The following is a 17,109-nucleotide window of genomic DNA, read 5'->3' on the forward strand; positions in this document are numbered from 1 at the left end:
TTATTCACCCATTTCAAAAGAATGGTTGTATATCTATTCCATCATTTTTTTTCACTCTCGTATCCTTGAACCACCAGTATAATTGAATCACTTTTTCACTCTTCATCCTAATCACATGCCATACTTCATCACCATCCTCATTTCTCAAAATTGTACAAACGTAACAATTTCTTTTTCTGTAAATGTTCATCATTCTCAGATATATTTTTCTTTTTTGTTACAACTTGCATGTGTAGATTGAAATAGCATACAGTGAACAATGTCATGGCTAATCAAATACTGCTTAAGTTATGGTTGTCACTGTTCCTTGGGTAGGATGTTCCATCAGGGTCTTCTTCAAAATATTAGGATTTATATTATAACTCTGTGGATTGGAATATACTACACACACACACACACACACACACACACACACACACACACACACACACATGTAATGCCATTAGAATATTCTGTTAGGGTCTTCTTCAAAAATATAAGGTTTTATTTTAATAGTGTGATGTGGGATATATTGGACACACACACACACACACAAGGTAAATACAACTAAGTAAATACACATAATGCCAGTAGAATGTTCCTTCATTGCCTTCTTCAAAATATATTTTACATTTTTAGCCTCTGGCTAGTACAGTAGCAATGTTGGCTTGGTATTGCTAAGGTTGACAGATTGAGTCCCGCTCGGGCTTATGAGATTAAGCTGTTTACTAGGAGGTTACTGCTGTGGTTGGAGCACCACAGTGGGGAGTTTGGTTCACCTGACTGACATTCAGGAGAGCACCAAATGTGGTGGATACCAGAACTAAAACCAATGAACTTTAACTTTAAGTGTTTGGAATGGAATATACAAACACACACACACACACACACACACACACACACACACACACATAATGCCAGTTACAGTATAGCTATTGTAATGTGTTTTCTCATTTTTTTTTTTTTTTTTTGTATGATGGTATGAATTTGTTATATGCAGGATAAGATAATACTTTTAAACAGATTTAAAATATTTATTTCGAACTCTCCAATTCCAAAATATATTAATATATATTTGAATATACTATTAACAAAAGAATGTATGTACATAACAAGAGATGGCACACTGATGCCTGTAATGCTCAGAAGTGTTCTTTTCTGAGCATTAATTAATCTGATTAATTTACAAACCTCATTCTCTCCACCTGATTCATTTGTTCATGAATTACCTACAAAATCATACACACTTTTACTTTCCCCTTTTCTCTCTACTTCCACATATATTTCTTTACACCAAATTTCACATAACACACACAGCTATTCTTAATGTCATGACTGGTTAACATCAACATAATTTGTTCAACAGTTTGATACCTATACCACACTGTGCAGGTGTGTCCCATTACAGCCCACACATGGTAATCACACAGCTACTACAGAGTGGAAAACAGCTGCAGTGACTGAGATCAAGGAAATTGTTACTACATTCTGCAAGCTTACTTTTGACACATCCTTTAGTGTGCATGTTACTATGTGCATCTTAAATGGACATTATTTTTTTTCATTCATTTGGCATTCTTCTAAACAAGTGGGGGTAACAGACAATAAAAGTAGAAAATACCTAAGAACATTTATGAGTAATTTACATTCATGAATAATTCATCAACTTAATCCATTACGCAGCCTCTACCTACATGTTAGAAACTTTAAAAATTTTCTAATTCTCTAAAATATATTCACATTACATTAAATCACTCTGTTCCATACACTCACTCTCTAGACCTTCTTAACTCTATCTCTCTATTTCCTTTATGATTTTCACTTCATTCATACATCTTTTCTATTTAGGATGTTTATACTATCATAATTATTCTTTTTTCTTCTTGTTTTTTTCCTTATAACTACATCAAGATATCACTAGTCTGATCTCTCCAGGACAACACTCTTATTTGTTTGTTCTACATCCTATCAATCCTGCATCTGACAGTTTTCTAAAGCATTTTATTCTCAGCATGTCATCTGAAGTACTCATATCTCTCAGGCATACAAAATGAATGATTTTCACTTCATTCATACATCTTTTCTATTTAGGATGTTTATACTATCATAATTATTCTTTTTTCTTCTTGTTTTTTTCCTTATAACTACATCAAGATATCACTAGTCTGATCTCTCCAGGACAACACTCTTATTTGTTTGTTCTACATCCTATCAATCCTGCATCTGACAGTTTTCTAAAGCATTTTATTCTCAGCATGTCATCTGAAGTACTCATATCTCTCAGGCATACAAAACCCGACACTATAGTTCCCTTAAACATACCAGTTATTGCTGTCACAGACAAAAATTCCTTTCCTAACTTCCCTCATCACTCCAATAATTTGACTAGCTTTTTCCTCTGGTATTTAGAACCATGTCCATGTCAGCACCTCTTACTCCTTTCTCTGTTCCATCTCATTTCTGCACTTTGTTGCTTTCACCTCCTAAGTATGTGTGACTAGACTATGCAGCTTTTCCCTTGTCTACAATAGCTATATCATACATAACAAGTGACTCCTCTTCCTTAGTCTTTGATCCTTTAAAACATTCCTACCTTTCACCTCCATAAAGATGAATTATCACTGAGAAATGTCTAAGACTAACCTATACAAGAAAGTACTTCTCTATGCATTTCGTATTTTTCTTATAGAAGCCTTCCAAAGATCTTAGTAATTTTCTACCTATTTCATTCATATGAAAACAATTGCCAAAATGTATTTGTAATGACTTCATCGTGTGTTTTCTGCTGGTCTACAAATAGCATATACAATTTTATTTATTTTTCTAAGAAAGTATTCTCAAACATATACTACACTCCATTCAAAACACTAACCATGGTCCCCTCATGAAACTACCCTCTTTTCTTCCATTTTGGAAATTCATTATCTTGATAACTCTTTCATTGAACTCAAACTATAAATGTTTCTTAGTATGCTAAGTTAGCATATTCTCATGTAATTTTTACAATGCATCTTGTTTTCTCTAAATCTGTACATCAATATCAATCGTGCCTTCTACCAGTCTCTAAGTATCACATCCTGGTTTTAGCATACATTGAATTATTTCTATAATACAGTAATCTCTTCTGTGTTACTTTGATATCATCTTATTGAACCTTGGTGACTTCGTACACTCTAATTTTACTCAGTGGAATCATCATCCACCTATTTCTTTCTTTACAGTCTTTAGGCTATACACTTTTAGTCTCTTCCCTGACTTCAGTTTAACACAGCTTCTTTCAATATTTAAATATGTGAGACTAAATGCTTCTTCCACTTTCTTTTCATTGGAACTCTACCCTCTTGCACCTTTGCATTCAAATTGGGATCACCTCTTATTCTTGCCCTCTCACCCTGGTAACTCATGAACAAAAATGACATTTTTTTCCATAGTTTCAATATATTTAATCCATTTTCATCAATGGTTCAACCCTCCACTATTTTTTAATTTTTTATATTCCTTTTCACTTTCCAATATTAACTTTACTTCTGTTACTATCTTCTATCCATCCTACTACTCATATGTCAACATTGTTACGCTCTTTCTTACCTTCTCTTATAGCCTATCTTTTCTTTACATTCTTTCACAATAACAGTATCAGTTTTGCATTACATTACAAATGCTCTCTTGCCCTCTGGGATACTTGGAATGTATATGTGGACACAGGAGAGTTGGATAAGGGATATGTTTTGATATCTATTCCCAGAGAGGAAAAAATGCACTAAGAATTCAAATTATTTACATGTGTGACATGTAAAGACATTATTATTTCTATCTTTCTGTCTTCATGGAAGTCTTATGTATTATCTGCCTTATACAAGTATTCTTCCAATTTCATACTCATTTTTTTTCTAGTAAATTTGAAGTTTTTGCTTTTCATGTACCCAAAATATGATTACCTTTATTTTCAACCTTTTCATCTTCACACCTGACTGATATTCTCTTTCATCATGGATAACTAAGACAGTTTACATCCATCTCACCATAAATGAAAATAATGTGAGATCTCCCCAGTCTGTTTACTGTCTCTTTTTCAGTCGCCTTTACAAGCACACAGCAAATAAAATGGCAGTTTTCTTCACACCCAGCCACAGTGTACAGCCAGACCATCACTTTACCTTTAAATCAGACACATGCCTTATTGAAAAGTATGATGTGAATCTACAGTACAACTTTTGAGTAATAAAATTATGCAAACAAAACAATCAACCAAAAGAATCCTCTCATTAGTGACTTTCAATTCTTGTTTCCTTTCTCTAAAGGTCTGCTTAAATACACAGCCCCCATGAAGTACTATAATGTGGAAGCCTCTGCTGCTCAGGACAAACTTCAACATTATCATAATGTTCAGTCAACTTTGTTCTAAAATTGCATTAACAGAATTTAGTTTTATACTTTGTCAATTATATGCATTATCATGCATCATTCTCACTGAGCAGCTTGTATTTCAGTTGAAGATGATGGAATGTTGTTCTGTTCCTACTTTGCTTGGGAATTTCTTCTTGTTTCTTCATCATCATGACCAACTGTCTGCTTCAAGACCTTCAAGGTAAGAAACTATTATTCTTTTCCAAATAATTTCAACACAACATATTATGAAAAAAAATAAAGCTCATACATTTAAACTACAGATTTTTTCCTGCTCTTGTTTTGAAAAGCATAAGGGTGCTTTAATACATTAACTGATTTTAGTGGGAAAAAAAAAAAATCAACACATATACATGTATAAAGAGACCTGTAATTATAGACACAGAAGCAGCCTTGTTAATCTTTTAAATTATTGCCTTTTTCTGGCAGCAATATATCATGAAATTTTTATAACTGTCTGATAAAATTATTAATTTTCAGTAAAATTTCTTAAAAGATTAAAAACTAAAACAGCATCAATTTATTAAATACTGCAACAAGCCACACTTCTTTAAACTTTTTTTTACTTGCCTACTAATTTCAGGCACTAAATACTGCATCTGAAAAATCTGAAACAAGTTAACCATTAAAAAGAGAAAATAGAAATGCCACTCAAACAACACTGGAAGGATCAAATCACAGTATGTATATACCTAACATACTTAGGTAATTTCCCATACTGCACAGCATGTTTTAGGAAAAAAAATTTGTATTTCTACATAAAGACAAACTATTCTTGAACAACAGTATCTACGAAAGAGCAGCATTATCTACGTAGAGCTTTCTTTTTTAACTTGGAGAGGATTGGGGGTGGTGGAGGGATGCGAGAGGGTGACCTGCGTGCACAGGGCTGCTCACCAATCTTCTCCTCAGGGATCTTCTCCTTGATGCCTCGGTAATGTAAGTTGAGGAGGCGCGGATTCCTCTCCTGCACCACCCTCACCATTTCCAGGCTCATCCTGAAGCAGTTGCTCACGTCCAGATACTGCAGGGTGAGGCAGCTGCTGAGGCTGTCCAGTGCATCATCTGTCAGCTTGGTACAGCCCTGAGGATATTACATGTGTTATATGTGTCAATATGAATATTATGTACTACTGTATGTGGATTAGAGATGTATCGGATGTCGAATTTCAGACATCCGCGGATGCGAATGTATATGCGGATGTCATTTTGCGGATGCAAATGTGGATGCGGATATCAGTCTCTGCTAAAATGCAGATGCAAATGCGGATATCAAAATATGACACTCGTGGATGGGGATGCGGATGTGGATGTTTTATACATCAAATGCTCTGACCTAAAAAAAAAAAAAAAAAAAAAAAAAAAAAAAAAAGCCTGCTTCAGTGTCAGACCATGCAGACAGCGGGAGAACTAACAAGTAAAAACAAGGTGGGAGAAACATTATACTGCGAAATGAGTTTGAATGGTGTCTTAATAGTAGATACTTCTCTCTTTGAAAGTAATTAATTCAAAGGAAGATGGAAATACAGACGCAGGAAGCGAGTTCCAGAGTTTACCAGTGGAAGTAAAGTGGAAGTACTTTTTGTTATAATAAAGTTTTATGACGAGTTTCAGCCACACATTTTGTACGTTACCAGGATGCTGGACGTGGACCCAACTCACCGTGTATCCCACCGACCACTTTCCCCAACCTCCACCCTTTTGAAAGTGGTTGATTATAAATCTATAACCATCTGATTGAACTGATAATATAAACACATATTTATTATTACTTAATATTTAAAGTTCAAGATGGGCAAGTTTCTCTTCAAAAACAGTATCTTATCTACCTTTTCTGGCAAAAGCCAATTGCATTTAGTGTCATGTATCAAGCCAGCACTACTAAACAGCTGCTTACTAGGGATGCTACTTGGTGGACAGGAGAGATACTGGCAAGCTACCTTTGCCAAATCAGGGTAGACTGTCTTCATTGTCTTCCACCACTGCAAACTATCTTGACTTGTTCCACTTATTCTTTTCTCCCTGTGACATTTCTCAATATCTTTTATGAGTAGAGATACTACAGATGAGTTTTCTGTTTCATCATCACTGCTGGAGGCAAGAATAGAAGCCATTGCTTCATCTAATATTCCACAGGTGGTCGGTGTTGCTCTCATATCATATCTTCTTCGTTTCCTGCTTGGTTCTTCATCTTCCTCTTCTAGAATGGTCGTTTAACGAAGCTCCTCACATACTCTGACAAGTGATGATTTTACTTGATCAGTGACGTGAGATGAAGAAAAGAATTTACTCTTGTATCTTGGGTCAATATATGTTGCAATTCTGTAAAGATCTTCATTTTCAATCCAAGAAAATCTTTTCTCAACATCAGCTCGCATTGCTTCTTTCATAAAGTTTACTGCCTGTGTTGCTTGTCTGTCTTGTTTTATCTCAATCACTGATCCTGAGCCTGGTTCATCTTCAGAGCTTGTATCTGAAGTAAGAGTATCTTCAACAGGGTTAGAAACTACTGATGTGGTATGCTGAAGAGTGTGTTTTAAGGACTTTACAAGTGGAATCACTTCAGCTGCTGTTGATGTGGAGTCACTAAGCTTTTTTGTGATATCTTCATAAAGCTGTAAGGCTTGTACACATTTAAACATAATCAACCACTCAGTATTGCTGAGCTGTTTGATTTTGGAGTTGGTAGCAGCATACACACACAGAGATTCCTTTATTTTTAGTGTTCTATTTAGCATGTGTAAGGTACTATTCCATCTTGTGGGTGCATCATGAATAACAGAGAGTTTAGGTACTAAGTCTTACAGCCTGTCCTGAATCTTTTTAAGTTCATCTTGTGCCATTGTTGAGTGATGAAAGTGTGTAGCAATACGAGTTTTTTTTACCATGTTTTCTATATCACTATGTGATGATAACCCAGTTTTAGCAATCAACTGTATTTTATGCACAATACAATCCAAATTATTTACACCTGAAAGAAACAAAGCTTTCTTCATGTTTCCTCCAGCATCACGCAAAACACAGTGCACATTTGTACAAGGTATGTTCCACTTTATCAACATATCATCAAACATTTTGGAAATATACTCTCCTGTATGTCCTTCTTCCAGTGGTTCAGCACCTAGCACAAAGTTCATTCTTTCAAATTCCTTATTTATGGTATGTACAGTTAAACTCAGCAGTGAGACACCTGCTGAGGTATCTGACCACAGATCAGTTGTGAAGGAAAGTTTGTTGTCTTGCTTCACTTCATCAATTATGTATTTCTTTAATTTTCTTCAATTGAAAACAGACTCATACATATCACTACATATCATTGATGAATAGAAATTTTGTTGCTTTAGACTGTATAGTGGAGCAGCTTCAGTCATCAGTCTCTTGAATCCTATATTCTCAACATGACTGAAAGGTAAATCATCCATGACTAACATATCTGCTATGAATTTATCCAGTTTCTTTGCCTTAGGGTTAGAAGCATCCCATAATGTTGCACTCTAAAAATCTCAGCTACATTCCTTTGCTTAGCATCTGTCTTTGCTTTTTGCAAAGGTGTTTTTTCTATATTTATTTTTTCTTCCAACTTCTTTCTCTCTTTTGCCATTAACTCTTCAAACTGTTCTTTATGCACTGATTTCAAGTGGTTTTTCAAAGATGTAGTTCCACGTCCCTTTCGTGAATAATCTTTCTTGCACGACAGACACTGTGCTAGGTCACTTGACTTACTCATGAAATATTTCCACACTTCACTGCTATGTGACGCCATTTTTCAGCTGCTATAGCAGTCAGCACACAGAGCAATTAGGCTTTGTAAACTTGATTATAATATCCTTTTAAGTTTAAACACAAACACTGGCAAACTGTTTATCAGCGAGGAGCAAGCAAGGAAGGACCAGTACTTCTTACATCGAAGGCAAACTGTTACCAAACTGATGACCTGCCAGTGTACTATGTAGGACTTATCTTCAGAATGCCAGTTTACAACTTATGGATCAGTATTATGAATTTTCGAGATGCTTAACAAATGTGAAAAGACAATTACTTTATTATAATGCTTTATTGCATTAAATTCTAGTAAGAAATACATCGAAAAGCCCTCTACAATAGTAATAATAATAATGATAAAACAATAGCTAATATTACATTTCCTGTGAAAATCTTTTCGTCAGCAACTCATTGTATCAGGGGAAACGCGACGACAGGAAAACTCATGCGATAAGAAGAGGTCAGCGCTACAGTTCATATTTTTCAATATTATTATTTACATAATAATGGAAACATTCGCAATAAATGTATTTAAGGAAGAAGCACTGAATTATATCATGTGAAGTGGGAATACATAAAATATTATATAAATATTATAAGTGGGAATAAGCTAAGACTGCAATGTACATTACTCAGCCACACGACACACTCTCTCTCTCTCTCTCTCTCTCTCTCTCTCTCTCTCTCTCTCTCTCTCTCTCTCTCTCTCTCTCTCTCTCCACCAGCATTAAGGCATCAGAGTTGGGGTGGTGATAAGCCTCCTCTCCATCTCCCTCTTCACCCCTCACACACACACACACAAACACACACACACACACACACACACACACACACACACACACACACACACACACACAGTGACTCACTCATCTGTCGTTACTAAGTTTCTAACATTCCATCATTCACAGTTTGCTATTTATTTACATACTATGTATTTGTACTTCAGTCACTATGTAAAATTCGCTCCCTCCTCCTGTCCTTCCCCTAAGTTCTAGACACATTACGTTGAGTAAGTTTGAAAGGAAATGAATACGTGATATTATTTGCTTTAGTTTTACTAGATAATTAATTTAATAAACACACATCAATAAATTTACTCCACATTTATAAGTTGTCTGAACTTTAAGTCTTTAAGCACTAGGCAGTACTCTGCGAGTTTGTGACTGTTGTCTATATACTACTCTATAATCTATAGGTTGTGCAATGCATAAAACATCCACATCCACACATCCTCTGTAGAGTGCGGATGCGGATGCGGATATATATTTCACCACAAATGTGGATACGGAGGTGGACGCGGATGTTCAGTTTATCACAACTACGGATGCAGATACGGAAGCGGATGTGAAAAAATATGCGGATATTCCACGGATGAGGATGCGGATGCGGATATCCGATACATCTCTAATGTGCATTATCTGTAAATTTCATCTTAATTATCAATATCAGTTTTCTCATCAATTCTTATTAACATTCATACAATTGATAGAACTTCATCTTTCATTTTTCATTTTTGTTCTCTTCTCATGAAATGGATATGCACAGACAAACAAACAAACATCTTCCATTTGCATTTTTTTTTTTTTTTCATATTCTTCCAGACTTGAGAATTATACATCCTCAGTTATTTCCTCTTCTGTAATCTTCATTAACATCCACCCACACTATTCCATCTTTCTTACTTTCCCACTGTTGCATTCAACACTCATAACAGAAAACATTACTTTTTCTTTATAAAACTGGAATTTCAAGTAAAATATGTCATACTACATATTCCTAGTACTGCCAAATTCGTTACTCCCAAGCAAACAAGAGATCAAAGTCAAAGGTAATTGTGTCCTTTATTTCTATACAATACACCATCAACAAAGTCATTATCTCACCTGCAGATCCAGTGTCTTGATTCGCTTCAGAAAATGAGTGATGACAAGAACCACCTGGTCACTCGTCTGTCCACATTCAGCCAGCATCAACACTTCCAGACTTGGACAGTTCTGGGCCATGCACTGCAGTCCTGATTCTCCCATCTGCCATGAATGTAGAGTATATAATATATTAAGTTATTACAACTTCACTAAGTTAACAAGAGCTAAGACTATGAAAGGATTCATTAGCCTATTTGTTACTCTAAGAGAGGAAGGCCACTGACCCCCTGGCAGTAAGAGAGATTGAGGTAGTGCAACTCTTGGAACCTGAGGGCGTGGACCAGAGTGATGTTTGTCAGCCTTTTACACCCACACAGGTTAAGCTCCTGCAGTCCTGTTGGAAGAATTTAACTTTACTAACTTTTTAGCTGCCTTAAAATCTTTAGTCATTACCTTCATTGATGTTGTCTTACTTCTTTATATGAATATATGAGACAGTATTCATAAAATATTTCTTTTGGATGATATAGTGTCTCATACAATGGACAGACATAACAGAAATTTCCCCTAAAATCCTTACATGTGCTGGCCTTTTTGTCTCGACACAAAAAATGTTTGCTACTCATGTTTATTGCTTAGAATAATTTTTCAACACCTTATATAGACTATCTTTATCTAAATTCTAAATATATTCATGTTTATATCCCAATCATCTTAAACACTTCTTTTATCATAAAGCTTCCATCATTCCTTCTCAGGATAAAGCTATTCTTTATTTTAAAGAAGGACACCTCTACAAGTGTAATCTTTGACAAATCCTAATCACTAGTAAGCTACCCATGCATCACATTCATAAGCTACTATAAATTATACAATACCATCCCTGGTTGTGGAACTTACTGATGTCTCCTCATAAAAATCCAATAATTAGTGATACTCATCCCTTTTTTTTCATTGTAAAATATGTTTCATGATTCCTTTGTGTGGAAGATTTGTGATGAAACATACCCTTAAGATTTGATAAGCCAAATTCAGTTGCAATGTCAATCTGCTGAATATTTTCACTCAAATATTTGGCGACTTCAGCTTCTTGACGGATGGTCTTCTCTGCCTTGAGGCCCAGCTGGATCTTCAGAGGGTCTGAAAAAAGATAAAACCTGTAAATCACACATCATTAGTTTGATTACAAACCTTGGTAAACATAGAAAGCTGTTGTCACTCAGTATCTTTTTCTTTTTCTTTTTTTTAATGGAATAGGGAAAGCTGACTGAGGGCAACAAAAAATAAAAAGAAAAGGCTCACTTGATTAAAAGTTCCCTAAAAGATTAAGAGAGTTACTGTACACCAAAAATCTGGGACAAATGTCTTGCATGTCTCTTCTTCCTAAGGAGCATCCTTACTTTACCTGGACTTCAAATAACACTAGCAGCACCAATTAATTTTGTTTTCTAAATCATCTAAATTATAAGAACACAATACAGAATTATATTCAATAGTAAAGCTGTCTAACTTCCTTAATGGACAGGGATGATGTTCACAGCATTATTGTAGTCTTCTACCTACACCAATATGTCTGATATGTAGTATTACATAAAACACTCTCTCTCTCTCTCTCTCTCTCTCTCTCTCTCTCTCTCTCAAACATGGCAAACACAATACCTGGCTCCCTAAGACCTAGGCTCTCAAGTGATAGGTTTGTCGTGCTTTCCATGGATGGCTCAGCCTGGCCTAAGCCATGCCCAGCTAGGCCAATGTCTGACACCACTGTGCAGCCATTCATGTTGAGGATCTGGAGCTTCATCAGGGATTTACACAAGGCCTTATAAAAAAAAAAAAAAACTTTCTGAGTATTCTTTCCTATCATAATGATGTATTTATTGCATAATATAAAACAGTTGTTTTATATACTGAAACCTAACATTTTTCTTCTGCTTTTTAACTGATCACTCACCTGTATACTTCTGTCATTTACACCAGATACACACATGGATACATCAAGGTGTGTCAGATTAGGAGCTACCGTGGCCAGTTTGGCAATAACCTTCCACTCAAGGGACAGTGATGCCAAGTTCAGGAGTCTAAGAGTTGATCGTTCCTCTTTACCAATGGCCTCCTCCACACACGCTGAATTGACAGCCTCCAGGTGAGAAATGTTTAATTCCTCCAGATACTTAAGCTGACTCAGGGCTTTGATACCATTCTGTAGAAAGACAACATTAAATGCATTTACTTAAAATACTATTGTGAATTGGAAATACTTCAATTCCTTGAAAATAGCTAAATTGGAATCTGATATGCTTTGGCATTTCAAACAAACCTTAAATACAAGAATACAACCACTTCTATATTACATATAGAAGTGGTTGAGTTGAGAGCATTCATCTAGTAAAAAGTATCAGTTATTTTAACAAGAGCAAATGTTGAACAAATGCTGAACTTGTTATATTGCATGACCTTTTATCAATTAGTATAACAAGCTACCTATATCACTGAATGATTTGGAGATAACATAATTATGATACCAAATATAGTCATTCCATCTAAGCACAACCACTATTTTACTTTGTTAATACTGAGCATTTTAATCCATTAAGTACATAAACTCAACTGCATTGGAGCACAAGGAATTAAATAGTACCTCTGTAATGCCTCGACATCTGCGCAAGTTGAGTTTCTTGAGGTGAGGCAGGTGTTGGCAGACAGCCAGCACAGCATAGTCTGTGATGCGTGAACACAGGCTGAGATCCAAATCTGTGATGGTCTTCTGATTCTCACACAAAAGCTGGATTCCACTCTTGGTCAGCTGATCACAAGACATTAAATGCACAGACTCCAAATGTAGGTTGGGTACAATGGATAGATTATACAAGCTCTCACTGTCAACCAGTGTGCGGCCAAGACTGATCTCTTTCAGGGTGGTGGCTTTCTCCTCTATATATTTTAGTATATGCTTGAAGGTCAGGACATGGTCTGAGACTGCCACTCTACCATCCTCAGGATAGAATCTCTTGTGGATAGACTCATGAAAGGATATTTGACATCCAGCCAAGGATAGCTTTCTTAGTGGGCCCACAACAGAGATGATGCGGCTAAAGAGAGTGTCAGTGAGGTAGCGGGAACAAGCCAGATGAAGCCGAGTCACATTGCGGAGAGAAGTAGACAGCACCTTCACATCCTCAGGGTTGCTGAGAAGATTACCTGAAATATCTTGTAAATATTATTGATGCAGAAATTTACTGGAATTATCAAAGTAAGAATGTAAATATACAGTGAAATATGTATTATAAAATGTAAGTACTCTATCAGATAATTCTTAATGTTCATTCTGTTGTACTATTATGAAACAACATTCAAAAATATATATGAAACATTTTCATGGTGTAAAATAACTTTTTCATAAAATAAAGGTCATATTTCCATTTCTCTTGATATCAGGAGAGCAAATGATAAGTAAGGATATGATATTATAAAGAGCAATTTAACTCCTCTATCATAAGTAATACAAAATACAGTATAAATCATAACAAGCCTATGACTCAATTCATTTTTACAGCATAGGCAATGGATAACATACAGACAACAGTTAGAGTGTGTTGCAATCTACCTGGCATAAGGAGGTACATCATATCATCTAGCCACAGGTCTTCTAGGGTAATACATTGCTGCATCAAGTGCACAAAATCCTTTTGGTTGATCCCCACACCCAACAGCTTAAGGGTCTGCACTTCAGCTGAGACTTTCTCCCACAGCTCACCAAATGAGCCTTTCAGGGTAAGGTCAACCTCCTGTAAAATGGTGCCCTAGTCATCAAATAGAAAGGGGCTTTAAAGATATCATTAAAATATCTTATTGCCATGAAAGCTATCTGATCATTGTGATCAATGTTTTCAGTAATTATCTAACATAATGATGTGGTAATTAGGAAAATAGATAAAGAAGCACTAATGCAAATATTTTTCCTGTATTTTCATAATAAGGACGTTGATGTGTTAGTCCAGTGACATGAAGAGATGGACTAAGGTAGTTTAAGAGTTTTCAAAGAACTTTAGAGAGCAACCAGAAAAAAGAGTTGAGGTATGAACACAGTTTTCAATTAAAAGAAAAACAATATAGAAAGAAGTGACCCAGTAGGACAGGCAAGCTGTCAGGGAATGTGGTCCTTTTAAAAGAAAATCTTTAGTCAAAATTCTTTAGAAAGAAGTATGCATGTGCAATGGTTGTTGACTCTATCTTCATGGTACTGCATCACTATGTAAGATAATATCTTTAAAAAAAATCTGTCAAATTTGATCAAACTAAATAGGTCTCACAAGGAAAAAAAAGATAAACAACAAATAAATAAAAAGAAAAAATTGAGATGACATCACACTATATAATCCTGTAATGGCCACATAATTCTCAGCTTCAGTACAATATAAGCTAATGTGGTATAATAATTCATCTTTCATAATTGTGGATCCAAGAATTTTGACTCATAAAGCCCTACGGGGATCAATATGTTAGAACTGCCATAATAGGCATCTTCAGTGTTTCCATTAACCTGTAACATCTGAGAATTGCTCATATAATCTAAAATTTCCCACTAAGTTTTTTATTTAAGTATGTGTTTGTAAAACTTAAATTATTTGTTACATTTCCACACCTACACATTTTTCTTTTTTATACATCACTATATAAGTTAAGCAACAACAGAATGTACTGTGTATCAACTAAAACTACGTCTGATAAACAAAAGAATTATGATCTCCAAAGCTGTGTACAATAAACTCTAACAGCTGCAATCAAAATATATGGATCTGTCATACTCTACTGCATTCTTTACGCATACAAGATGTATGAGTGTGGCCTCTGTTCCCCAAAGCTTTCAACACTTTGGATATTTAAGAGTCCTGGTGCCAGTTAACTTACCCGACCTAAACAAGTATCGGGAACCAATGTAGAGGGAGCGCAGCTGGCAACAGTAGGACAAGAGGGCAGCAAAGTGCCTCTCAGAAAGGGTCAAATTGAAAAACCCTAAAGAGCGGATGCATGGTGCTTTCTCCCTCCACATGCATTTCAAGGCACCAGAGAATGAGATGTCCGTTTCCTTCATTTATATAAAGTGAAATAAAGGACAAATGATTACATGCTTTCAGAAAACCTTGAGGTCCAGCACCAACATAAAGAATATGCATATTTTCCTATAAGACCATTAAGGCTAAGAAGTTACCAGTGAGAGAAGAAACTATGTGCATCTATAGTCTATGATGAAAGTTCTCAAACTTTTCAATCCACAATCCCACAATAGATGACATCTTTGTTGACTCATTCAAACTATGTAGATATTATCTGGATTTATACATTCTTTGTATTTTTTTTAAATTTAACAATCCATTAATTTTGAATGTTACATTGGTCACCAAACTACAAATCTCAAAACACTGAGTTTCATCTCTTTAGCCAGTGAAACATTTAAATATTTCTGTCGCCACAGGTGCATTACCATCCACAGTTTGAGAACTTGTAATCTAAAGAGCACAATTGCCACGCTAATAACACCAATGCAAAGTAACACACTAACACACTGACCCTCCCTAAACAGACTTCTGGCACCATTTAGGTTGAGCACTCGCAGTTTTTTGCAAGGAGTGAGGAGCCTAGTGAATTCAGCCTGACCCATGCCAGTGCTGTGCAGCCCAAGGGAATGAACCTCACTGCCCACCCTAAACCACCACTCCCCCCACACCCCACACGAACACAGATCCACCTCCTGCAAAGACAAGGCACACTCAACACTCACCAGACTGTCTGATAAGTTAACACTGAAATCTGATTATACTACCTAATAATGTTAATCACATTTAAGTAGGCAAGTAAGCAATCAAGATTCTTGGCTTGGTTCTTTGGCTGCAATGGGTGGAAATACATAATTTTGTGCTACTTTAATTAATGTTATTATGCTATGAAGTTAAAGGACATCAATAATAATAATTTAAGAGTTATCTCATTGGCAATTTTGGAATTGGCATATTTACATCAATAATCTAATCAACTGTTTAAATTCAGGTGGATATTATTAGTGAAATAAAATTAAAAATTAATTTTCATAATTTAAAAAGAATTGACAAATTTGGAAGTTAAAGGACATCAATAGTAATAATTTAAGAGTTATCTCATTGACAATTTTGGAATTGGCATATTTACATCAATAATCTAATCAACTGTTTAAATTCAGGTGGATATTATTAGTGAAATAAAATTAAAAATTAATTTTCATAATTTAAAAAGAATTGACAAATTTGGAATTAGCATATTTACATCAATTATCTAATCAACTGTTTAAATTCAGGTGGATATTAATAGTGAAATAAAATTAAAATTAATTTTCATATTAAAAAAAGAAGACGTAACTAAGTATAATGCATAAAAACTAATTATGAATTAAACTTAGATAGAGGTGACATATTCAAATGTTACATTAGTTAAAAATAAAAGATTTGCATAAAATAAATGGTTAGTTTTTAATAGAATTTCTTCTGGAAAAGTTTTATAAAAGTGCCTACATATACTACACTAATTATAAAATGGTTTATCAAACTTAAATCATAGAATTTTACTGCATGGTAGTTTAACATTTGATGTATGTACGCTGACCAACACAAGTTACTTTAGTTTGCAACAGTTGCATACAGAGGGATTGTATCATAATAACTGTAACATAGTTGTTAGCATAGGCCTGATTTTATGTGTTCTTTTTACAACGATTTATTTATTTATTTATTTTATTCTATTTTACTTTTTTTTTTTTTAGAGTGCAATGTAGTTTTGATGCATTGAGTGCTTTTTATAACTAAAGACTAAGACAATCATCAAAAATCCATCTAACCCTGGATGTTTGTTTAATTAAAAAAAAATAAGAGCAATTTTCTTTTTTCTGATGATGCTCTGCACTGTAGAGTCATGATGGATCAGGCAGCATGCACTGCAACCAAAACTTCACAAAACCACTAAAATACTACCATACCTTGAACACCCAGTTGCGGTACGGTATGGCAGAGGCTTGGAAGGTTTCAACGGCAGGTGTAGCATCATCTGTGACCATGATAGTGACCCGCCC

At 35.1% G+C, this 17,109-nt stretch overlaps 1 protein-coding gene across 6 annotated transcripts in view; it reads right to left on the bottom strand.

Annotated features, from left to right (window-relative positions):
• Nucleotides 1–992: 992 nt before the first annotated feature.
• LOC123513842 (F-box/LRR-repeat protein 14-like) overlaps nucleotides 993–17,109 on the bottom strand; it is a 20,305-nt gene continuing 4,188 nt past the window's right edge. For 4 of the 6 annotated variants that reach the window (XM_045271239.1, XM_045271237.1, XM_045271240.1 and 1 more), the window contains 9 exons: nucleotides 17,017–17,109; nucleotides 13,618–13,798; nucleotides 12,652–13,220; nucleotides 11,965–12,213; nucleotides 11,673–11,832; nucleotides 11,022–11,153; nucleotides 10,298–10,407; nucleotides 10,032–10,175; nucleotides 993–5,470 (listed from right to left, as the gene is read on the bottom strand). The exon at nucleotides 17,017–17,109 is cut by the window's right edge and continues 99 nt beyond it. In XM_045271239.1, the coding sequence (XP_045127174.1) occupies nucleotides 5,192–5,470; nucleotides 10,032–10,175; nucleotides 10,298–10,407; nucleotides 11,022–11,153; nucleotides 11,673–11,832; nucleotides 11,965–12,213; nucleotides 12,652–13,220; nucleotides 13,618–13,798; nucleotides 17,017–17,109 (1,917 nt within the window). In that variant the 3' untranslated portion in view covers nucleotides 993–5,191. The remainder of the gene's footprint in view (nucleotides 5,471–10,031; nucleotides 10,176–10,297; nucleotides 10,408–11,021; nucleotides 11,154–11,672; nucleotides 11,833–11,964; nucleotides 12,214–12,651; nucleotides 13,221–13,617; nucleotides 13,799–17,016) is intronic. The other 2 variants (XM_045271243.1, XM_045271241.1) reach the window with 2 other exon arrangements.

The sequence above is a fragment of the Portunus trituberculatus genome, chromosome 37 (assembly GCF_017591435.1).
Source record: "Portunus trituberculatus isolate SZX2019 chromosome 37, ASM1759143v1, whole genome shotgun sequence".
Classification (NCBI taxonomy): domain Eukaryota; kingdom Metazoa; phylum Arthropoda; class Malacostraca; order Decapoda; family Portunidae; genus Portunus; species Portunus trituberculatus.